Genomic DNA, 25,201 nt, shown 5'->3' with positions numbered 1-25,201 from the left:
TGGAGGGCAGTATATTTGTGTCCTTCATTTATACCTGCTTTCTGTGTTGGTGAGTCTGCATGGGTGTGTGGACACAAAGAGTCGATGTTAAATGCCAATGAGGCTATAGACTAATTAATAATGCTACTCACCAGTCTTTGTATTTGGTCCTAAACAGGAAATGGTCTGGGTATCCGTGTCGTTGGAGGAAAAGAGGTCCCAGGCAGCAATGGAGACATTGGAGCCTATGTTGCCAAAGTCCTACCTGGAGGAGCTGCAGAACAAACAGGAAAGATTCTTGAAGGTATGCTCTTCTACCAAATTAACCTTCCCCATGTACAAAAAAAATTTACTTAATTTGTAGGTAAAACGAATATAAATCAGAAAGGATATTCCGAAGGTGTAATTTTTATGGGGAATATTCTTATTTGCTTAGAGTGAGATACGAGGATTGATACCAGTGTATGTCTGTAGGGTAAATATGAAGCTACTTGCTGCCAGCAGCCGGTTAGTTTAGCTTAGCACAGACTGTAAACAGTGGAAAGCTAGCCTGGCTCTGTTCAAATGTAACATAACAAAATCTACCTGCCAGCACTTCTAAAGCTCACTGATTAACATGGAATATCTCCTTTGTTTAATTCATACAAAAAACGAAGTTTAAAAACATCACATTTGGATTTTACAAGGGGTTATGTGCCAGACTATTTCCTTTCTACTTCTATTTCATATACAGTAGCTTGAAACAGCTACAGTTAGCAGTTTCACTAAGTCACCAAGTATATATATATATATATATATATACCTGTGATTTCACCCTTACACACATCTCACTGACACCATCTCAGGATAAATTGATGTGTGGTATATTACCAGGAACACATTTCATGAGCTGATATTGATTTCCATTGCAGCGTCTGGGAACAGTTAACCCTGTCACCCTCCCAGTCCATCTGTCTGCTCAGAGTCCCCTTTATTGTTGTGTTGAGCCACATTGAGGGTGTTGGACAATTGTTAAAGATGTACCCTGCGCCTTTTTGAAGCTGCCACACTGGTGATCTATGGATGGGGAGTTAGGGAGAGAGAGAAATACTGCACGGTTTGGACCTGCGTAGTGTGCTATCCATCTGTCTGCGCTCTGTGGATGTGTGTGTGTAGGAGCGTGGGCAATTCCTTTCGCACTTTCTGTTCTTGTTTGTGTCTCCTTCCGTTTCCTTTTTTATGCTATTACATTGCTTGTTTGTCATGTTTTTCTCTCTCCACTTTTTTTAGACAGTAAAAGTTTTCAGTGGAAAGTGCTTAATGAAAAAACACAAATAAAACAAATACAGTTGGGAGCAATAGTGGAAATATTGGAGCTTTTTACAACATAGTGGGAGTTACAAGATCCCCAATGTAGCTTGATGAGAGTCTACACCCATGCTAGCAACTCTGTGAGGCACTAATAGTGCCTTGAGCTAAATGCTAAAATCAGCATGATAAAATGCTTACAATGACAGTACTAACATGCTGATGTTTAGCAGGTGTTATGTGCAATATGTGCATCTTCTTAGTCGAGCATGTTAGCATATTAACATGTGTCATTTGCTAATTAGCACTAAACACAAAGTACACCAGAGTCTGACGGAATGTTATTACTATAGTTTGTCCGTCTTACAAATTAAAGATGGTGACATGATGGTGCTAGATGAACAGTCTGATGATCCCCAAACTTATTAGAATTTCTTCTCTTGGGACCTTGTATAACTGTAGCATGTTTCACAGCAATCTGTATCAACCTGTTCAACATTGTATCAAACCTAGAGCCGCACTGCTAGCGTGTCTAAAAATCAATACAGAACAAATATTTTAAAAATGAATGAATTTGTTCTTTATCACTTAAAGAGTATTAATCACTTCAGGTCAAATTTTAAATAAAATGAATACCAAGAGCCTTCTATTTTCTGTATACACATGTTATTTGGTACATATTTTTTTAAATCATGAAACAAAATCCTTCATTTTTCATTTTCTAGCTTTAATTTGATAAGTCCAAAGGCAGAGGATTCAGCAAGCTGCCTAATTTCCCAAACTCTTAATTGACCTGAGATTGTATGTTATGGTATTTTTATGCTGCATTCACGTGCTCCTTGGATGGTCCCATTTGCCGAGTTGGGAAGTCGCTCTTCCGACTTCACGCTGTTCATGAGCTTTAAGTCATAATGTGGAAAAAAACATGGACACTACAAATATGTGTTGTATTTTATTGCTCAGAGCATTTAAACAACACGTCATCGCTTTAATATAATTCATTATTTCCATTTTGAAGCTTTATATTAGTGATTTTGTCCAGGACTTCTTACTGCACCAGTAACATTACATTCCCTAAAACCACTAAAATATTGCTTTACCTGACTTGTTATCAGGGTTAATGCTATTTTCTAGTCTCTCTTACGTCACTCTACATGGACCTTGCAACAATCACAACACATACATTACATGGTTACCCAATACCATAGTACAAATTATACAAAAAATGTACAGTATATGCAATAGGTCAATTAATAAATAATAATACAAATTCTTACAATTAACCCAACATTTACTTTCGCTTTGCTACCTAATACTGTTATCGTACACTGTCTCAGCCATCATTGTCCAGCCCTTTCTAAACTAGTCATTCTATGTACAGAAAGAAGTCAATGCTATAGGCTGAAGCTGTTGATGATGCTTCAGTCCAAGAGTCAAGATGCATGCGGTGTTGTTAGCTGTGAGGAGAACTCAACCTTGATAACAGCAGACATAAAACACTGAGCAGAAGGGCTCCAAAGTACTTTGGTCCTGCCAGTAGGAACACGGCGCCTCATCCTCCGTGGTGTGATTATGGAGAAATGTCAGATTGAACTGGAGTAGAGGCTTTCAGTGTCACAGAGGGACTCTTAGTGTACAAATACATGCTTGTTTCTTTGAAGTTTCTTTGAATGTGTGCAAACTGCAACACACATGCTAACAATTGTGTGACCAATTTGATGAATAATATGGTGAAACTACAGTAGCTTCCCTGTCACTCACACATGCAGCTCGAGAGTATCGTCGCAAACGGACCCTCCTGATGAGCTGTTTCAATCCGTGTAAGTCCGGCCAGTGTGTAGGGTGTGTTTTTGGCAGATGCAGTGGGTTTGCTGTGCTGTGTGGATTTATATGATCTTTTACTGCTGTATTAAATACAAATGAATGGTCAGTTCCCACTATGAGACATTTGTCATTGCTTGATTTTGTGTTCTTTCCTGGCCATAATACATCATGTTTGAAATGTTGTCCTGCAAATTATAGTTTCATAGCTAAAATAACACGAATCCATTTCCAAGTTGATTTTAAACCAGTTCTGTGCCTGAGTGCGCCATGAGCAGCTTTGTCACACAGCTGCTGTTTAGGCTGTCACCAGCTTTTATCGCTCCAGTTTTGGCTTGCAGTCTGATGCACATGTTGTTTGAGTGCAAGAATCAAAGCTTGTTTTTTCACCGTGAATTTAATCAAAGGATGGATGTTAGACCCTGATCTGGTCACTCATTTGAGTCAACATGAATTTATTTTTTAGAATGAATTGATCGCTTTAACATTTAAAGAACTACTCACTTAAATGCTTTGATTTGGTTTGGGTTTGAGGTAAAGTGTTTTTATCTACAAGCATTCTTTAAGTATAATTGTATTTTTGATTTTTTTCTTGTGTGTGCAAATGTGTTATTGTGTAAAGGAATGCAAGTCCTGGAGTGGAATGGTGTTCTTCTGACGGGGAAAACCTATGAAGAGGTACAAGGGCTCGTCGGGCAGCCGTGCAATGAAGCAGAAGTGTGTGTCAGACTGTAAGTATAACCTTTGTCGCTTTCTATCTTTCTATCTTTCTCTCCTGCTTTCTATTTTTAGAACGCCATACTCATCCTTCTGTTATTTCTATTCCTTTATTTTCTTTCTCGTACTCTAATCATGACTTTGATACATCATCTTCCTAATCCAATCATTACTCTTTTCTTTTTTTTACATTGCCCTGATGAAATAATCCACCTTCATATAAATATTTAAAAGGCGTGATAGCTAACTCCGCCCGCACTGATTAAGTTTATAACTAATCAGTCCTATTTTGTTTATCTTGATCTACTATATAATGTTCAGTTTTCCTTTGACCTATTTGCTTCTCTTTTCTATTTGAGTTTTAATTTTCAGAATCATATGTCACATTATATTCTGATCTTTCAGTGATCTTAACATGATGGCTGACTCTGATGGTTCTGACCACCTGGATTTTCAAGAGCACGGCAAAGGTGAGCTACAGTATTACTAGAACTTACACCCCAACATGCGATCGCTGCTTTCCACGTTGCTTTCCCCACCAATGGCCCTGCCTTCACAGTATTTCCCAATTAACTTTTGTCTCTTGCCATTTTTAGACTCTCTTGTCATATTGCTTTCATCTTCAATTCTCTCTTTTCTCAAGTTCAGCCGTGCAGTACTTGTGGCCTACTTCCTTATTTCTGTCTGCATCACACTGGGAACATTAGATTGTTCTCAAAAGAGCTACCACAGTGTAAAGCCTTGATTTCCAACTTCAAGTTGTCTATTTGTGATTAATGTTGCCCTCTTCCTGTGGGTGCCTTTTCATAATTATGCTTTTGTGTGTCTGGTGTGACCAAGGGCGTAAGTTTGGGTACAACATTGGGAGGGTTGAGATCTCTGTCTTTGATTTTTGAGCAAAATTGAAATTTTGAGCATATCAAACACTTCATTTTCTGCATTCTGGTGAATTGTTCTGCCACAATTTGTGCCTTTTTTGCATCAAGTTATGGTGCAAATGTCTTTATTTATGTAAAGGAAATTATAATAGTTTTTTGGGGGGGTTGCACTGGACAGTTTTGTTTTATTCAATTATGCCTATGGGTGTGACCCCTTCTAGGTGACAGACCTCCCAGGTCTCCAGGTGTTGACCCCAAACAGCTGGCGGCTGAGCTGCAGAAGGTGTCCCAGCAGCAGGCTCCCCCCTCCACCTCTTCCTCCGGTCTGCCCCCCACAACCTCGGCGACCTCCAGCCCCGCTCAGCCAGGATCACCCTCCGTCAGCAAGAAACGCCACAGCAGCAAGGCGAGTGTGGGGAGGGTTTCTTTGTCACGTTCAGCTTAGAATAGATTTATCTTATCATTTTTAAGAGTTGATAGTGTTGGTCACGCATTACAGAACATCTCTGAAGTGCAATGTCATGATAGATTGCTGGACAAAATGCATCTTGTTTTCCCAGTTTGAAATTACAATTTAGGAAACATTTTGTTTACACCAATTTTATTAAAATCTACATTACTGTACATACATCTATAACATTAGGTAGCTCATCAATATAACATTTAGCAAAGAATTGTCAGTATTGAATACAATGTAAGAGTTAACCACTTGTAACTTATGTAAAATGAATATTAAAACAGATGCATCAATTTCGAAGAACTTAACTTGTTTAGCCTCAAGCACTGCATAAAGCACAGAGCAGTACAGTATGTACTGTACAGTATGTGCAGTACACCCACCAGTAATCACAAAGTATCCACCAACAGATTTCTGCTAGCGATATCTAAGCATGTTGCTTTTATTTTTAACAGACTGCAGAGGGAATGAAGACCCAGTCCCACCCCATCTCTGGAGAGATAGAGGTCTGTGAAATAAAAAGGATGAACTGTAATGTTTAAGTTTAAAAGTTTAGATGTAAGAGTATATAATGTGATCACTGTGTCTTTCAGCATTTCCAAAAGCATTACATGTAAATAAATACAATAAATTACAAAGTGAATCCTGTATTTTATGTTCTTAAAACTATTTTTTGTTTTTGCTATTGTTTTCTTACATTGTTTCTCGCACCGAATGCATTTGAATCCATTGTAATTCATTCAATGTGCTTGTTTTTGCAGCTTCAAATCCACTACGACAAGCAGCTTGGCAACTTGATCGTTCATGTCCTGAAGGCCAGAAACCTTGCCCCGCGGGACAACAATGGCTACTCTGACCCATTTGTTAAAGTGTATCTCCTACCAGGGAGAGGGTGAGTCAAAGGCCTGGAACCTGCAAGCACACCTTAAGTAGTTCAGAAGGGGACCAAGGTCAGTTAAGGATAAATGATACAAAATGAGAAAAATGTTTTAGCTGTACCGATTTTGTTGATTTAGAGTGATGAGATGTTTAAGATGCTGTTTTTATTGCACTGCCTTTTTTTATCAGCCACTTTTAGAGAAGGAATTTTGAGAGATATACCTGCTTAGATATCCCCATTGACATCCAGGCTTCAAAGGCAGCTACTTTGTTAAGCTCAAACCTAATTTCCTTTCATTTTAAAATCGATTTACAATTGATTTTGGCTTACCATGACATCTTTCAATGTGCAGCACATTACCTTTATTTGGTATCAAGTCCATAGCACCTATACACTGCACATCAAGTCCATCAGATGTGTTTTAGAATGTAGTTCCAGTAGCGTTATGTGATATGAACTCATCAGCCCCTTATCGCTGCTGAATGACATAAACATTATGTAAAAGATATGAAGTTGCTTGTGTTCCTGTGTTGATGTTGCCCCCGTTGATGGGAGTTCTACTGTAGGTGTGAGTGCACTCAGTCAGAATCAATAGCTCTCATATTTACTTGCAATACGATCCACACTCTCTCATAAATCCAGGGCTCCCTTTCTCACTGTGATTGCGCTGTATTGTAATTGACTCTCCCACCTTCTCTGCTGTTTGAGGTCCCCCGAGAGAGTGTTTTTTCCTGTGATCGTTTCAGATTAAAGCAATAGTGTACAGCTCTGGGCTTTGCAGCCGCCACTCTCACAGACCTCCTGTTCGACACGTGCAGATGCAAACACCACTGTGGGTTTAAGCCAGGGTTAGGGTTATGCTAAAGGGACTGGGAGAGTGGCATCCACAAGCCCTGCAGCCGCCCTACTGAAAGTGGTTACGGAAACATGCACACTTAAGCACATGTGTGCAAATACTCGTGTATATGCTACATGTGTGTATACTCGCTCACAGCTATCAGTGCCGACTGCAATCCATACAGAGGCTATTCAGTTGCATTACAGATCTTCTGGCAACCACATGGAGCTGCTGCAGTGAAACAGGTGCTTATATACTGTAGTTTAATACATAGCAACCAGGAAAGAGGGATAAAAAAAGTTGATCAGTGATGTGGTGAACGTACATTTACATGACAATGTGTATAAAGCTGGAATGAGGCTTCTCCAGGCTGCGTGAATGTACACGGGTCTCGTACAGACGTGTTTGCTTGTGTGTTTATTTCCTGCCTGTACGGATTATGGCGTTTAGCAAACCACAATGTAAAGAAAGGTAGAAGAAATCTGGACATGGAAATCAGTTTCACATTGGAGACCATGTAAACAGTGGTGTAGTGGTCCCTGGAGAAGTGGGTATACTCTCAGTTTTCACCTTTTTTTTTTTTCTAAAGTAGTCCAGAAAAAAGCCCTGTTTTAGAAACAGTGACATGTAAGACTATGATTTAGTTTACCCAAAAATCTGTCATTTCTACTTGCTCACTATTATAAAATGATCATGACTTGATTAGGAGCAGTTTGTAGTTACTACTGGTCACACAAGCTGCCTGGATGAATGTAAAATGTATTTATCATGAGGCAAACACGGTGTTATCTCTTCTCCTCTAAATGTGCAGTCATATTGCCACTGGCAATTTGCCAGTAGTTTAAAATAATGATTGATTTGGAAACCACCTTAAAACTTACCTCAGAATTATGTCTTCCATCAACTGGGGTGGCACACCCCCGCTTGTGTTATTTCTTCAGCTGTTGTTTGGTCTGCTGCCGTTATCGTAGTCAAGTGGCACCGGCACCTGAGGTTTTTTTTTCACTGGCACCTGAGGTTTTTTTGTTTTTTTTTTCACTGGCACCTGAGGTATTAGCGATAGGAGGAGGGTGGGTCATGGCTTCACTATCCTTGAGGAAAAAATGGGCAATCTGGCTCACAGATATTACTGAATGGTGCGCATCAGGGGGGATTTAGAAGTGGGTATACGCAATGCTGACTGAAAAATAAGTAGGTATACGCCGTATACCAGCGTATACCGTGGACTACACCACTGCATATAAACTAACCACTTTATCAGTGAAACAAATGTAAAATAATGTGTATCCCACTATAACTTTTGCTAGGAAAGTAGAAACTTCTCCATAATCATGAAGGTTATGAGTTATGATTTGAAGTATATATAAAACAAAATACTTGCTGGTAGGGCAGAGACTGCATTATGGAGGGTTATACAAAATCTTTCAGTAGATATTCTTAAGTCAGAGCAATGAATAATACTAAATTCAATAACACAGAGGACAGAAGAATAAAAGCATTTATTTTGATGTATGTTCCATGTGTTACTTTGCAAAAAGCTGTGACATTTGTGTCCAAATTTGTGTTGTTCACTTATATCGATCAAGATAAATTGTTAATCCTAATTTTCACATTTTGAAAAATATCACCTTGAACTCTACACAGCAATGTTCAGTAAAGTAGGCCTAATTAGGATTTTACCAGCAAACAAACTATGTAAACTAGTAAATTAGATTACGTTTACAAAAAAAAAAAGGATACAATCCCAGTCCTAGTACCAAGTGAGAGACAAAGAGTCATAAATGCAATCAGCTGTCCACAGCTGTTTCATGAGCAGCAGATCTTCACTACGGTTGCCAATGGATGCGTCACATCACCTGAAAGCCCTCTCAACACAAGTCATGAGACACTAAAGCACAAATTCAATCCACCGCTGCAGCATACCGCAGTCCCCTGCTCATGCCCCTTTCCCAAACACACACTTAATAAATCACACACCAAACCTAAATCTACAGTGATGTCCCCTTCCCACATACACACTCACAGTCCACAGACAGTCTTTGACCCCTCACCCTCCCACTGACTATTGTTTCTGTATGTTGTTCTCTATATTTAATGCATGCTGGACCCTCTCAGTCAGGTCATGGTTGTCCAGAATGCCAGGTATGTGACTTGACCACTTTGGTACTTTGGTTCTGTTTGGTTGTCAGTTGGTGAAGGTAACAAAACGTCCAAATTGTTTCCTAACCGATCGGAAGCTTATTGATACAAATCAGTTTGTTCAGTTCCACTAACTCCCTTAAATTGTGCCTTTTCCACGGTCCCCATATTCTCATGATGTTCCACTCACCTTTAGGCTTAGCATTGCATTTTGGAGGAGTTGAATCCCTAAATATTAACATATACCCATCTCCTTAACACACCATTAATAAACCTATATTCCCCTGTGCTGAAAATTCACTTTTTCCCAGCTAACTGTTGTGTGTTCTTGGTAGATGGTCTGTTTGTGTTCCTAACCATTGTAATTTGAAATCCTAACATTGAACCTGACACCCTTTAGTTTGTCCCTGTTTTGTGATTAAAACCCTTCAGTAATGTCCTACATCGTGCCCTGACATCGTACTGTACCCTTGATGCCCCGCCACATTCAATACACACTTCCATTATTTTGCTCTGCAGTCCTTATTCATCCCATTATTTTCCAATATACAGTAGACTGTTCTTGTCTTTCCCAAACTAACTTTTACAGACATACTCATATCCTACAATCTTAAATAAAACCCTACACACTGCAAAAAAACATCCATCTTAACAAGTCATTAATTTGATTTCTGTGAGTTTGCAGTTTGTATGTGATATAAAATGTTTTTTTCTTCACTCAAAACAGGTGAAATAATTTGTCAGATAATGCTGTTGTTTCATATGCAAATTGACTTTTTTGAGTCAACTTTTTTTCCTCTTCTTTTGTTTGTAATTCATTTATCAGCAGAATTATTTACCTGATTGAGTTATTGGCACTTAACAAAATAAACAAGAATTTAATCAGAAGTAAGTCAACCTGTCTTTCCATTCTGACATACATTTTTACTTGTTTTGGTGACATACAAATTTCATTAGACTAAATGACTTGATGGACATCAAAATGGACTTTTTTGCAGCAGGCCCTGACATCATACCCTGCTGTCCATGCACGTAGGCCCATACATTGTTACTGTCCAAACAATGTGCATCACATTCATGCTTTCCCTTCTACTGTCAAATTGTGCCCAATATATTGTGCTTACTGCATTGTGGTGGCCCACTATCCTCTGGGGCTTTTGCATCTCTGTGACCATGTGTATCTTGTTGTGATATGTTCCCCCGCCAGTGCTGAAAACAAGAGGAGGTCCAAACACGCAGGCAAGAGTCTCAACCCCGAGTGGAACCAGACTGTCATCTATAAAAACATCCACCTTGAGCAAGTATGTCATCATGCACACATTTCTCACAGGCATAGAGGCACACATTCAATGGCACAGACCTGGGTCATATTAACTTAAATGTTGTGTAGTATACTTTCTATAACTCTAAAAGGCACAAACAAGAGAACTCACAATGTGCCAACATTTCATGTTAAAAATGATGATATTGTCTTTTCTCTGCTGGCATGATGACTAGCATTGTGGCCATTGGTTTTAGTAGAGCAGATGGATATGCCATTGGGATTTAATTATATCACTTTAGATCCCATTTTAGATTCACTGGACCCATATCAATCACAGCAAATCTGTGTTCTGTTATCTGTTTTTTTAGGCTGCTGTCTTGTCTGCTCCCACTTTAAGCCCAGATCATATGTTTTTTTCTCTAAGGTTTATTTTGCCATTTTCTTATGCACTCAGCCAAGATTGTTACTCACTAAAAAGATGCATTAACTTTACATCTATGCATGTGTATCAGCTGAGGAAGAAGACCCTGGAGGTGAGCGTGTGGGACTACGACAAGTGCTCCTCTAATGATTTCTTAGGAGAGGTAAACCTTTTTGACATTCACTTTAGTGATGTACCACCAATACATTTTTATGCATATGCTATTAAACTGCTGTGTTTGTTCCTAGGTCCTTATTGACCTGTCCAACACAGCCCAGCTGGACAACGTCCCACGGTGGCTTCTCCTGAAGGAGCAGAGCGAGGGGGACCACCACCGGCGCTCCCACTCAGGCCAGGGCCGACACACTTCCTCTAAAGCCTCCTCACAGCACTCCTCCCCTAAAACCACTGGCTCCGCACATGACAATCAGGATTCCCCAAAATCATCTGTCATCAAGAGCCGAAGCCACGGGATCTTTCCAGATCCGGCCAAGGGTAGGACATGATGAAATTGCCTCACTTGCTTGACTTTATCACCGTCACCCCCTTACAACCGTCTGTACTCTGCTGCTTCTGCTATTTCTGTTTCCCTCTTCTCTTCTTGTACTCTGTTTTTCTTTCATCTTCACACTTCTCTTACTCTGTGCTCTCTTCCTGCCACTGCTTCTCTCGTCTGTTTCTTCCCACTATCTCTGTGTCTACCTCTGTTTTCTCTCACAGTCTTTTCTTTCTACCAGCACCTTCCTATGCCCAATTTTGCACACCCATCATAGCTTCAGCTTCATGCTTTTTGCTTTCTCATGGTCTGTTTTCTTGGTTGCCATGATGCCACCCAGCTCAGAGGCCTAGCATTAGCTTCCCTCATTCTTTCTTCGAACACAGAGGGCAACATGACTGTGGAAGGCTTTGAATGCTCCCCAAATTTAGAAAAATAACCATCAAATTTAATGAGGATGCTTGAAGATCATAGACGTAAATAAGGCAGTTACCATGTTGGCTAAATTAAGTTTCTCACTAGCCAGCTACTTATTCACCACAGGTGGTACACAAAAGGTAACAGCCTCTAAGTTCACTAAAGTAGAAAATAGCTTTTTTGGTAATTTGGTGAATTTGGTTGTTTTAGACACGCAGGTGCCCACTATCGAGAAATCTCACAGTAGTCCTGGCACATCGAAGCCTTCCCCATCCGAGGGCCACAGCCAAAGCCAAAGCCAAAGCCATGGACACAGCCAACACTCTCGCTCGCACGGCGCTTCACGCTCCAGCAAAAGTGCCGCACGGCAACACCATCAGGACAGCGGCACTGGAAGCGGCGGAGGCACTGCCATAGCAACGGGCGATGCCCCACAGCAGTCACAGCAGCAGCCGCCTCAACGCCTCCAACCAAGTAAACCAAGACGCAAATAAAGCCTACGCAGCATGGCCTCCTCGCACTCATCTGTTCTACCTTCTGTACCTTCTTCCTTTGGTTTCCTTTTCTAGTCTTGGTTTCCCTCACCCTTTACACCATCTGGTCCTCTCCCCCGTTGTATTCACAGTGTGTCAACCTCTCACCGCTTCTCTTCTGTATGTACTCACAAGTGTGTAGAGCCAGCAGCTCACCTGTACTGTAGCGCACTGTCTTTGACGTTCCTAAGTTTGACCCATTTTCAATGAAGCCAAAGAGGCGTAATGGTTGCTTATTGAAAGCCAGTTCTAACTACTTAAAATTACCATTTAAAAAAAGTAAACAGGCTATAGGCTAAGGCTCTTATTCTCTAATGCTACTTCAATATGAAGTTAAACAAATAATTACTTTTACCTTGGTTGTTTTGCTGTTTTGAATAGAATTTAAATACATTCATCATTTACTAAGGATGACAGTATGGAAAAAAAGTCAAATCTGAAAAAGAGACATCAGAGTTGCACAACATATTCTGAAGGCACAAATCAGCAAATCTGTCAGTTACTGTCAGAGCACAGCGACATCTCCAGCTCTCTCAGATGACAAGACTAGCAAATAATAAATGTTGGTTCAGTTAATGGAGCAGAGTTCGCCAGGAAGTTTTTGCTTCCATGAGAAGTTTCTGTCGCCAGCTAGCAGTTAAATATTTTTGATTTATTGATCTAAGCAGGAAAACAGAAGAAAGTTGCAATCCCATCCCCTCCCCAAAATATCATCAACCTCTTTTAGTAGTTTTCATTTTTTTAGTTCTTTTTTTATTTCCTTTTCTTTAACAAACGACGACCAGCTTTTCTGAAGCTCCTCCACTGAGATGGCTGTGCATGAAGTCCGCTAACCCCCTTTTTTGTTTGAACAACTATCGGACTCACAATGCACCCCAGTCGATGCTGCACACCCCCGCCTCCTAGTGACATGCAGGAGGGGCGAATGTGTACTGCACACTGTGGCTGCATGTGATTGACAGTGAAGCTGGTTGCCTTGGTGAAGATAAACCACTCTCTGAATCTCCATCTCGCTCCTCCCTCCTACCATCTTAAACTTCGACCCCATGACCTTTGTTTCCTGCCGTTGACCCCTGGACACCTGACCTACGCCTGCGAAAACAAACGCATCCAGGCCAAAGAGGCCGCCTCTCACTGAGGTACCAGAGACACAGCGTAGTGGGCGTGCTCACCATTCAGAGAGCCCAGTCTGATTGGCTACCTGCCCTGCCATCGGTTGTGTCGGCCAAAGGGAGCAGAGCAGATGGCAGACACCTGACCCTCAGGAAAGCCGTGTCAGAAGAGAGGCCACAGAGGACCGGAGGTGAGAGTTTGCCCAAGAGTCTCCTCTCTGTCGTGTGACTGAAGCAGAGATGGAGCAAAGAAAGAAAGAAAGAGAGAGAGTGAAAGAAAGAGAGGATGTGATGCTACTAACGCACACCTGCAGAAAGAGAGAGGGGAGTCTTACAAGCTAATTAGAGAGTCAGGAAGGGAGAGACAGAGAGAAAGTTGCACTCAGCCACATCACCAGAGATTCATGCAGCGAGACACACTTTCTTACCGGCCACCAACACAGTTTACTAATACCAGGAAATGAATGTCTTAAATTGCTGTATAATTCACTGAGAGTTAACACTGTGCCACTGACACATCTGCTGCGTCACGACTCCCCAATTGCTTCATTGAACTGGTATTAGTGAGCTTTAGCAATCCATCAATGACGTGTTGAGTGGCCTAAAGAATAAACGTGTCGGCATGGATTCTGTTCTGCACCACATCCACGCATCTCACATCATTCATACTCACACTGCCTGATCCGCTGTTTGAGAATACAATGTTGACATTTAAACATTTATGTCATAAAGAATAACATCTAAAATATATTGCATGTAAACAGGTTTTTTAAAAAACATTTATTAAAAAAAAGTACATTCAAAAACATCATTTAAACTTAAACTATATTCATGTAATTTGATTTTTAAACTAAAGTAATGCTGAGATTGAGATATTAGATGATTATTAATAGTTCATATAGATGACTAACAATGTCAGTAGGGTCTACGTGCCTCTTGTTTGGTCTACTTTTGCATAAACATTTATATGTGATGTTTCTCTGGATTTGTTTGTCTGTTTCATGTTAAAGCTTTATATGTGATTTTTACTGTCTTGTCTTTATCTGGGAGAATGACTCTAAGTACACTGTTTGTCCATAAGCTTCTTGCTGATCCACAGTGTTTGTGTGCTATTCATTACAATCCAGTCTTTTGTGCTATAAATAAAACTTCCCTTTTGACTGCCAAACAAAAAAAAAAAGTATTAAGTTGATTATGATGGATTATAGTTGCTGCAGATATTAACTAATACTTTTTGGCTCTAGTTTTTACAATCTTGGATCCGGCAGAGGTGCAATTTTTCTTCCTGTCTCTTTGTCGTGATGGGTGTGGTCGTATCTCTGCACAGCTCGGTCGAGCTACAGATCCAGTGATGCCCCGGTCACAGCAGCCTCATTGGACAGCGGCCTGAGTGGCAGCGCCTACAGCCTATTGGACGAAGAAGGAGAGACAAACGAGGTGGACAGTGCCATCTTCCAAGTACCCCGACTGTGAGTCAGCTTATTCAGTACTTTTATCTTAAAAAGCCTCAGTTCCACCTTTTGGATGTGTAATAAATGTATGCTTAACTACTACTTTCACTACGCCCAGATACCTGTCCAGGAGATATACAGAACAATACATTATACTAATTTTTCCTCCCTCTCATTAGTGGAAAGATCCCAAACGGCACAGACGTGATGAAATCATCAATGGGACACGGTGACACTGAAGGTTAGAGATACATTACATGTATGTGTGTGTGTACATTCATACTTGTTTGTCTTGATGCCTTGTAGTATTAAAAACCCTTACACTAACTCTGTAAATGCATTTTTAACATTTTAGGGCTGAATAGCTGATCGTGATTTGAATGTATAAGTTTGAAAAGTTTCAAACTGTTGAATTCTAACAAAGCAATCTCAACTTTTACCACTATCCGGTACAGTATTTGCATTCAGATGTCCAGCCTCAAGAAATAGTAAATGTAGTGAAATTAAATGACTAATTAATTGATAGAATGTTAACTGTTTGTTTTTTCCCTTCTTTTGTCTTTCGTTGTTTATTGTAACATGTTTTTTTTGTATTTTGTATTTTGTCTTAACTGTTTCCATTGCAAGTATTTACATTATACATATACATATTAACTAATTAATGTACAGGTTATTTTCATTAATCCATCCTTGCTGATTTTGCTAATTTCTGTCTGTGGAGTTTTGAGTCAAGTAATTATGACTAATTCAAAGGTGCAAAGATGACCTATAAAAGCTAGAAAGAGGTTTGTTATCTGACTTTCACATTTACAACAACATGTGAGACCGAAGCTTAATACACAGACGGAACATAATAACACATTTGTTCTAATCCGCATGGCACCTTCATCTCTTTATCATCTCCTCTCTGTTCCCTTAGTCTTTTTGTGTCAATGTGTCTCCCTTTCTTAGGCATAAACACACACACACACACACACACACACACACACACACACACACACACACACACACACACAGAGGCTACCCGTACTGTTTGCCAGGGTCTTGTTGACCCAGCTTTAGTCATTTCCATTCAGTTTCCAAGGTAACCAGAAGTCAGGCAGAGCCCATCATAACTTCTCCCCATATTTGTTAAACAAATAAATGTTATTGCTTGCAGGCCATGTTTGATATTATTCATCATGAGAGTACACTTAGTGTCCAGTGGAGGGCAGTCACACGCAGAAGAGAACAGAGTAGCATGTAGTATGTACTGCATTTCACTGTGCCTAGCTGATTCAATTGGTGTGTGTGTGTGTGTGTGTGTGTGTGTGTGTGTGTGTGTTTGTATATATTCAGGTAAGTCCCAGGTAATGGGGGAGATAAAGATTGCTCTGAAGAAGGAGATTAAGACAGAGGGTGAGCAACTGGTCCTTGAGATTCTTCAATGTCGCAACATCACCTACAAGTTCAAGACTCCAGACCACCTGCCTGGTAACATAAAACAACTTTATGCTTACATACACACTAAAAAATAACTTTGATAAGGTCTTATCATGCAGGACTTACTTTATTACCCTCTAGTTTGTTATTTTCACTTATGTTCACCACTTATGTCAAGACTTTTAAAGTCTCTTCACAGCATTCAAAGACAATTATATGTGATACATATCATTTTCATAATTTTAATATTTGACAGCTGGGAGGCCCACACAGCCCACACTGTTTAGAAAGACAGGCATCTGACATCCCAGTTTTTCTAAATGCAGAACCACAGGTGTTGTGATAGTGTTTTCCAGCCAACTTTCCCTTGGAAAGCTGCATTAGACATTTACTTAACCTTGTCTGCAATATACTGTATATGTGCAAGGTATGCATATATACATTATATTGTATAATATAATATTACTATAACTATTTCCAAGCCATGCCCAGATGGCCACATTTAGTTAACACCCAGGATGAAAAATTGTTATCACTGTGTTATCTGACCAGTGCTATCTACAGTATATACAACATTATTTAGATTGCATGTGAACCCTGACTTTGTGAACACTGGACAGACGTGTTTCTGGTGTACACAGCAAAATCAGACTTCTCTTCCCTCGATAGAGCGCAGCTTTCCGCCCACCTCGCCGTTTCTTGTAATATTTACATCCTAATACCCAAGCTGCCTGCCACATGTTTGATTTGCATTTCCTTCCAGATTGTATTGGCACACAATAGTTTATTTCCATTGAAAGTATGTAGAAAGCACAGTATACCGTATGTTGCATTAATGCTTTATTGTTGGCTATGTGCATCATCTTTCTACACAGACATGCCAAGTCTTAGAGAAGTTTCAGCTCTCGTATTGTCCTCTTTTTACTGGCTTCAGAAAAAACTCCACCCCACTCCAATATTGATGACCAGAACCCATCTTAAACTACATACTTAAACATAAAATTAATTAAATTTACTTTTTCACACATTTTGTCTGTATAGGCGGAATTACAAATTAGATCACTAGTGTTACCCTCCATGGGTATAAGGGAGATGGACATAAGTGCCTGGGTGTAGGTTGTGTGTTTGCATAATTCAGTAAAAAGGGTTTGATTTGGGTTTATGTGCTTTTATTTTGTGATTAAACACTACAAAAAAAACTATATTAGCAAAAATATCCACACAGATTTGACAGTGTGTTGAATGTATGCATAGACAACATACAAAAATGGAAAAATGGCACCAAAAATAATGTATCTCTTGTATAAAATGCCCCTGGGCTTCACCCAGGCCAAAATCACATTCATTCAGTATGATGTCAGCTTTACGTGTGTGTGTGTGTGTGTGTGTGTGTGTGTGTGTGTGTGTGTGTGTGTGTGTGTGTCCATGTCCGTGTGTGTCCACAGATCTTTATGTGAAGCTCTATGTGGTGAACATCGCCACCCAGAAAAGGATCATCAAGAAGAAGACCAGAGTGTGTCGTCATGACCGCGAGCCATCTTTTAACGAAACTTTCCGCTTCTGTATGAACCCCGCCGGACACTCTCTACAGGTAATCTGTAACACAAGTACACACACAACAGGATGAGAGCTACATATTTTAAGAATATATACATTCTGTTATTATTCATACACTAACAGCCAAAGAAATGTTTAATATTTAAATATGATTATTCGCTTTCTTGCCAGGAGTTAGATGAGAAGTTCTGATACCACTCTTGTGTATGTCTGCTGAATATGAAGCTAGAACTAGGAGACGGTTAGTTTAGCTTAGCATGAAGACTGGAAACAGGGGGAAACAGCTAGCTTAAAAAGTCTATTCCTGCATACATAAATCTCTTGTTAAACCTGATTGATTCCTTTAAATCAACAATTATGACATACTGCTGTCTGTTCTTTTCACACCAGCTGTTCCTGGTGTCCAATGGTGGCAAGTTTGTAAAGAAGACCCTGATAGGGGAGGCCTATGTGTGGCTGGACAAAGTCGACCTACGCAAGCGAGTGGTGAGCTGGCACAAGCTTCTCACCAGCACTGCCCAGATCCACTCATAGAAGGAGACTCAATCTAAAAAGAAATAAGCTTGAGAGGGAAAGCAGAGGTTTCTGTCATTTGGGGACACTTAGGTTCAACATCTGTAACACTGATCCACTCTTGTTGGGTAGGGGAGAGGGTGGTTTGGGTACGGGAGGGGGAAAAATATGTATTTCTTTAATCTTTCTTTCAGGGCTCAGAGTTTTTGAAGATGCTTATGTTCGTTCTGATGATGATTTCTGTCATGCAGGAAGTTAGGAGGAAATAGTTATGCGTTTACAGGAAATGAACACAAGTTTACAGGACGTACAGTGTACAGTTAGTGTGGCCAGGGCTGAGGAGAACACAAGTGCTGAGTTCGGAGGTCAAGTGGGGAATCAACCAGGTATTACACACTTTAATTCACAACACACACACACACACACACACACACACACACACACACACACACACACACACACACACACACACACACACACACACACACACACAATTATTAACAAATTTGCACACTCATTCACACAGAAGAGACATTTTAATTCTACAGGGAATGGACACACTTCTGGATTCTAATTTATTTATTTAGATGTTTTATCCATGAAAGATTTTCCTCATTGCTTTATTATGAGCGCAGAGTTTTATTGATTTACAAACCATTTTGGGAATGAAATATTACAGACTCCGCTACGGAGACCTCGTATTTATTTTTGTATTATAATATTAGCGTCGAGTTCTATCATTTGTCTTCTCCTCAATTATTTAAGTACTTATAAATCTATCCTGGGAAGGAAACATAGTATATTTTATAACAACCTACCTAGCATTCCAGTTCGAAAAAAAAAAATCTCAGCAAGCATGAATTTATTCACAAAAACATCCCCTTGTTCCTCTTTGGACCCAATCTTTATTCTCCTTAATTGTAAACTCAGTTCTATGAAATGACAATTATTGTTTGATAATGATCAATATATATATATATATATATATATATATATATATATATATATATATATATATATATATATATATATATATCAAATTGGACACTATATATTGTGAGTCTATCTATTTGGTGTGCAGTGTCACATGTTCTGCACAAAAGAAAATCACCTCTAAGGTTCACTTTGTAAATAGTGAAGTGTCATAGCTGGAAAGTAATTATAACATATATAGATATATATCTTTATCATAGACAATCGAGTCTTGATGATTGTGACATAGAGGTTTTATTACCCATGATGCCCCTTAGAATGTGAGACCTTTACCATATGAGATTTAAGTTTGTTTTTTTTGTGAGATCCAGGCACATTACGAATCTTATATCAGTCCTGCTTTTGTTTGTAGGAGCAGTCACCTCAACAATGCACGCTTTTGTGGTATTTTGCACTTATTTCTGCTTAGATTGTAAAACTGACATCATCATCCTGCTAAAAAATGAGATAGCAAGAGATTGTCCTTCCAGGGGGAGGAAGTAGAGAGGTAAAGTAAAGCTATAACAAAATCAGGAGATATTATAGCGAACAAAAGACAAATGTGCCAGAAACCATCCATGAAAAAGCACTATTACCATTCTAAGATACGACAATGCTATTCCAGAAGCATGTTGATGTTTCTCCCAGCTTTTTGTCATATATGTGTTTGTCTTGATATTACCACTCAATGTTGTGTCTTTAAAAGTCTACTCTGTCCATTATGTCTTGAAAAAGGTCATTGTGTGTACTTGTACAAAGGTCAAGAGGCAGGACAGCTGGTTCATTCAGCATTTTTAGTCCAATTTAGCAGTGAAAGTTAATATCTGAGTGGTTTCTATTCAACATCTACTGTAAAAAGGTGGTAACTGCATCTTGACTTGCCAGAAATGTCAGCAGAGAGAAAACATTTGTATTTATTTTTCTTTTGCACTGCTGTGTTTTAATGTCCTCCATGAAATGATTATTGCATCAATATGATTTTGTTTAGTTTAACATTGTATTTTGTATCGCTATATGAATCTTTATTTATTGCCTGTGAGACTACTTCATATGTTGTATTATATTTGTTTACAGTACATATCAGGTGTACATAAAAATAAGTTGAGGTATTTTGTTTTTCTACACAATGTAGTGCTTGTTTACAAGGTTAAGACGGCCTAAAACTCAGAGAACCAACTTTCACTAACACACTCTCACATACGGAAATTAACATGCATGGATCCTAAATTTCACATAGTTCACGATAAGAAAAAAAAAAAAAACATTTCTATTCAAATGATTCCCATCTTTCTATGCATTCCCTGAATTGAATAGTTTAATTTTCCAGTATGTGTATGAGAAATCACCAAAAAAGACAACATTTTAATCAATGGACTTTATACCTGAAATGAGTCGTTTTATGGTCAGTGTGTGTTTTTTTTGTTTTTCTTATTTTTATACCCATGTGCTTGTGTGTAGCATCTTCATGCCAAGTCCATGCATGCCATTGGCTCTAATGCATATCTCTTCTTTTAAGTGTTGTCTGTCTAAAAATATTGACTTTAAAATCTCTCGTAATACACAAAGAATGACACGCTCACACACACACACACACACACACACACACACACACAGACACACATGCTATCTCTCTAGTTCCAACCTTGTAAATACATAGCTTTTATACTGGGGTTTGGGGAGCAATAGGTCTTTTAGCAGATAGAAAAGGGTGTGTGATCATAGAAGTAAAAGGGAAGTTGTTTTTCTCTCGATCAATGTACAGTGGATGGACTGAGAAACAACCTTACGTCTGTCTATAGGGACCCAGATTTACTCAACCCTTTACACCAAACACTTAAGGTTAACCAGAGTCTATCTACACAGAAGTCTATCTTAACAACTCAAGCAGTTGCAGGAGAATTTAAATGTGCTCACACTGGATGTTGCATGTTTCATTGGTGGTTCATACTATTTTTGTGTCCAGATATTGTTGAAGAAAAAAATCTGAATGAGGTAGAGAAAGATATAGAAGAAAAATAGACTTATAGAGGGTGAAATTATGAAGAAAACCTATTAAAGTTATTGATGATGTATGCTGACTGTACAAAGATTATGCTTGTAAAACCTATATGGTTTTTCACTTGTAAGTAAACAGAAAAAAAATCTACTGTCATGGTTTTGTGATTGTACACAGGAGGTATTGATAAATTATGCAAATTGTGCTGTAAAAATGGCTGTTGCCCCATGTCTAAATATTAAATATCGGTTCAAACGGAATGTTGTCTATTACATTATTTATCACAACACAGTTTTATTTTGAAAAATGTGGGGGTTTATTTTGGGTTATCTTTACTTTTGAGATTTCATAGCGGGTTTGATGTGATACCAATGATGTGAAGTAACAAAATATAACCACAAGATGGTGCCATGTGCTTTCATTTTGAGAAAGAATTACAAGTCCATGGTAACAAATGTATAAGACCTACATAGCTGTGGTACAACGACACAGGTGTTTTCACTTACTGGCTGATTAGACCTCTTCTGAAGACTGGGAGGGTGAGTGTTTGATTGACAGCTCCACTCTTTCCTGCAGCATATCTCCATTCAACTTCATGCTCGCATATGATGTATGTCCATGGTGCATTTGCGAAGGCAGACCAAATGTTTCCAGTAATGTGTAATTTCTGTAAGATCAAACATGGTTGTATTTCCTGCCGCTCTTTTTGTGTTTTAGATGCTTTCAGGTATTTCATATTCTTTTTTTATAGCAGGGAAAAGCACATGTGTTACTAATAACATAACGATGGCTCTGTTCTATTCAAGTGTCCCAGTATGAGCCATGATATTTTGACAAGTGATGCATGGAATTCAGCCACCATTGATTTTCAAAACCTTATTTCATTTCCTGTTTCAGCTAGGTAAAATAACATTTTTTATTTGTTTTCTTAGATACAACTGATGTGTGGTCTCCCCTCTTCCTTGTCCTCTTCTTTACTTGAGCAAGGTTAGGACAACAGTGACATTGTTCTCCAATGCTTGTTTCCAAAGGCACAAGACCCTATGCTTTTTTTACTCACTCAGTAAAACTAATGGATGTCCTCTTTGTTGTTCTGGAAAGTCATAGAAACAATCAGCCAGAGTATATATCGGCCTCCTTGTGTGTACTTTTTAAGTGGTCTTAAATCATGAGTGGCATTGGTCCTCTATCTTGGCAGCCCTAACATGGCAGTGTTGATTTGTGTACTGTGAGTTATTTGGAACGGATATCTCAGAGCCATTTGAGAGGACAATGGTGGAGGGTAAAAAACATAATGGTAAAAAACTGCAAAATAGTTGATTATTTCAAAGATTAGAAAAGTGTCATCAACATTACTTATTTGTTAAAATGTAAGGATTGGCATTTTATATTCCACAATGCATTTCATAAATTAAAGCTTTTATCCAATCAGATTTCTCCTCTGTGCTGTCTCTGGGTGAAAAATCGACTCTGAGGCCTTCAGAATTCCGAGTGAATCCCTCTGCTGTTGAAGCAAATAGGGACAATGTTGTTGATTGTCATATTCTTTAGCCAATCAAATTTCGAGTTCGTCCTGTTGGGTGTATTCTCTTACAGGCCAGAGCCATGACCTACGTCGGCATTTTTCGGACCAGTTCGTATACGGTGGCCGAGAAGCAAAACTAGCTAGCATCACATAACTGTAGCAGTAGTCTCGCTTTGCTAGACCTTCCTTTCATTTTTTTTAGATGTAAAGTTAATGAAAGAAAGGTGGATGTACTTTTTCTTCACATGATGAGCAGCTTTAGGTAAGTTTAATGGATTTTTCTGCATTTTAGTAAAATTATACTAGCCATTACTGCTTGCTTTAGATAGTTGCTGCTGGTGTTAAAGATTTGAGCAGTGTCAGTGGCCGCTGTGCCCTTGTGTGTGCGTGGAGACGTGTTGTTGAGCCCCAGCTGCTTGGCTGGAATTTGTGGGGAAGCCTGTTGATCACTCATTGTGTTTTTGATTGCTTTGTGGTCGTATAAGTAAATGTGAGCGGTTATTGTGGGTTTGTTTTTGTTTCTTTGGTAATTACATTAATTTTGACTATATGTGATGCAGCATCCTGTCTAGTCCAGGATTGCTCAGGTGCCGCAGGAAATACCGCCGGATGCATGTCTTTTCGCCGATGTCCGTTTCCTTCCGCTTTCTTTATGTTGGAATTTTAAATTCCGGTGAATTTACGAGGACTATGGTTAACTGCTCCTCAGATCTCTGCAGGGTAAATTGAGACAGCTAGCTAGCTTAGATTATCTGTCCAATCTGAGTTTTCTCACCACGACTAAAGCAACTTTTGAACATACACGTTCCACCAAAAGTTCCTTCCCGAGGCTATTTTGCAGTGACTCCGTGCGGAGCCCATGACGAATGTGATTGGTGTGGAATTGCCAGACCCTCCTCTGCAGCGTGTGAAGGAAGGTCTGGCAAAGCAAGACTACATCCTGTCATACCGTGTGAAAGTGATGGCTTCAGTCACCGTGTATTCATGTCTGTGCAATAGTGTATTGAGACTCTCGTGTGTTAAATCATTTTATTCCACACGATAATGTCCTAGTGTCATGGTGAGGTTATTCAAAGGTGGATTAATTGCTGTATGATAGTACTGAACTGAAGGCCCAGGTGTACAATACACCGCCCGCCACTGTTGGATGGCCAGCTCTAACAGAAGTGAATTATTGTAAGACAATTCAAGTTCACAGAAAAGCCAAGTAGTAGTGACCTGCTGAGTGCTGTCCTGTCCTCTGTTCAAATCTCTTAAGAGTCAGCCTTTATTTTGAGAACCAGATTCCACTGGATAAAGAAGGCTTTGAAAGATAACCCCAGTAGTTGTGGTGTGCTGGTTTGCAGTGTGTTTAGGGATTTATCAGAGATCAAGCCATGGCCAGCTTACGATTGCGTGAAGTCAGAGAGACTTGAAGAATGTGCCTGTAACCAGGGTGCAATAGCAGTTGATGAAAAACAATGACGCTGATGAAAAGGAATTGTTACTTTGAGTTGCAGCCAACAGCTTAAAAGACTGGACATGTGTTGTTAACTTCCTGAGATTGGCATGTCATTAAATTAAGTATTTTTGGATTGTTGTTGTGCCTGATGATGAGCTGCTTAAAATACTTAAAATATGCTCTATAATTTGTACAAATGTTACCAGCAACATGTTTAGATTTGCACATTGGAAAAACCAGTGCACTTGAGAGCATTTGTTTATTTTTCTCAACATAATGTTGTCTTTCTGATTAATTTGCTCATTCCACCTTCATTCCTTCTTTGCTACTCCGTTGTCATCATCATGTACATCACATTTCAAAAGTTTAAACCCATTGTGCATTTTAAATACTAATATCCTGTATAAGTTCAAAATGTTTCACATTTTGTGCAGACACATTTGTAAGCATATTTTTTGATGGGAGCTCATATTTAACAGTCAGATGCTTATTTCACACTCTTTATCTCATACTCATAGACAATTTGTATATTCTACAAACTTATACAGTGTTTATGCACACTTGGGTTTAAAGTTTGGGTTGAGATATGAGTGCCAGCAGTTATATAATTCTTCCTGCAGGGGGAGTAAGAAACCCATTTTGCAGAGTCTCCCAATGGTCTCCATCTGAGATGATTTCTTTTGGACTCCTCTGTCAAAAACATAAGGGCAGAGTTACAAATACATTGAATGTTAGCATGCATTTTCCTTTGATGCTCTTTATTTTCAGAGACACTGAGAGACATTACCGAGGTGTGTGTGTGTGTGTGTGTGTGTGTGTGTGTGTGTGTGTGTGTGTGTAGCCCCATGTTGGGAGGTGACTCCACAGCTACAACTACAACCACCTGCTTCTGTCTGATGAGTCTGTTACAAAAAGAACACACACCATCTCAGAACCCTTCCATCCAAATTCTAGGCACAATATTCATTACATTACATTACATGTCATTTAGCTGACGCTTTTATCCAAAGCGACTTACAATTAAGTGCTTTCAACTGTGAAGGTTCAAACTCCAGACCACAAGTAGTAAGTGCAAATACAGTAGC

The 25,201-nt window shown here is 39.3% G+C and overlaps 1 protein-coding gene across 13 annotated transcripts in view; it reads left to right on the top strand.

Moving 5' to 3' along the window:
• Positions 1–24,941, top strand: part of pcloa (piccolo presynaptic cytomatrix protein a) — a 64,960-nt gene extending 40,019 nt beyond the window's left edge. For 4 of the 13 annotated variants that reach the window (XM_035996348.1, XM_035996347.1, XM_031313729.2 and 1 more), the window contains 16 exons: positions 158–283; positions 3,710–3,818; positions 4,210–4,274; positions 4,904–5,088; positions 5,595–5,645; positions 5,901–6,031; positions 8,973–8,999; positions 10,204–10,297; positions 10,773–10,844; positions 10,930–11,176; positions 11,805–12,068; positions 14,567–14,708; positions 14,870–14,931; positions 16,029–16,163; positions 17,558–17,703; positions 18,060–18,635. In XM_035996348.1, the coding sequence (XP_035852241.1) occupies positions 158–283; positions 3,710–3,818; positions 4,210–4,274; positions 4,904–5,088; positions 5,595–5,645; positions 5,901–6,031; positions 8,973–8,999; positions 10,204–10,297; positions 10,773–10,844; positions 10,930–11,176; positions 11,805–12,068; positions 14,567–14,708; positions 14,870–14,931; positions 16,029–16,163; positions 17,558–17,703; positions 18,060–18,203 (2,000 nt within the window). In that variant the 3' untranslated portion in view covers positions 18,204–18,635. The other 9 variants (XM_031313730.2, XM_035996346.1, XM_031313731.2 and 6 more) reach the window with 9 other exon arrangements.
• The last annotated feature ends 260 nt before the right edge of the window (positions 24,942–25,201 follow it).

Source organism: Sander lucioperca, chromosome 20 (assembly GCF_008315115.2).
Source record: "Sander lucioperca isolate FBNREF2018 chromosome 20, SLUC_FBN_1.2, whole genome shotgun sequence".
Classification (NCBI taxonomy): Eukaryota; Metazoa; Chordata; class Actinopteri; order Perciformes; family Percidae; genus Sander; species Sander lucioperca.
Note: the sequence above shows the minus strand (reverse complement) of the source record. Positions and strands in the feature narration are given on the sequence as shown.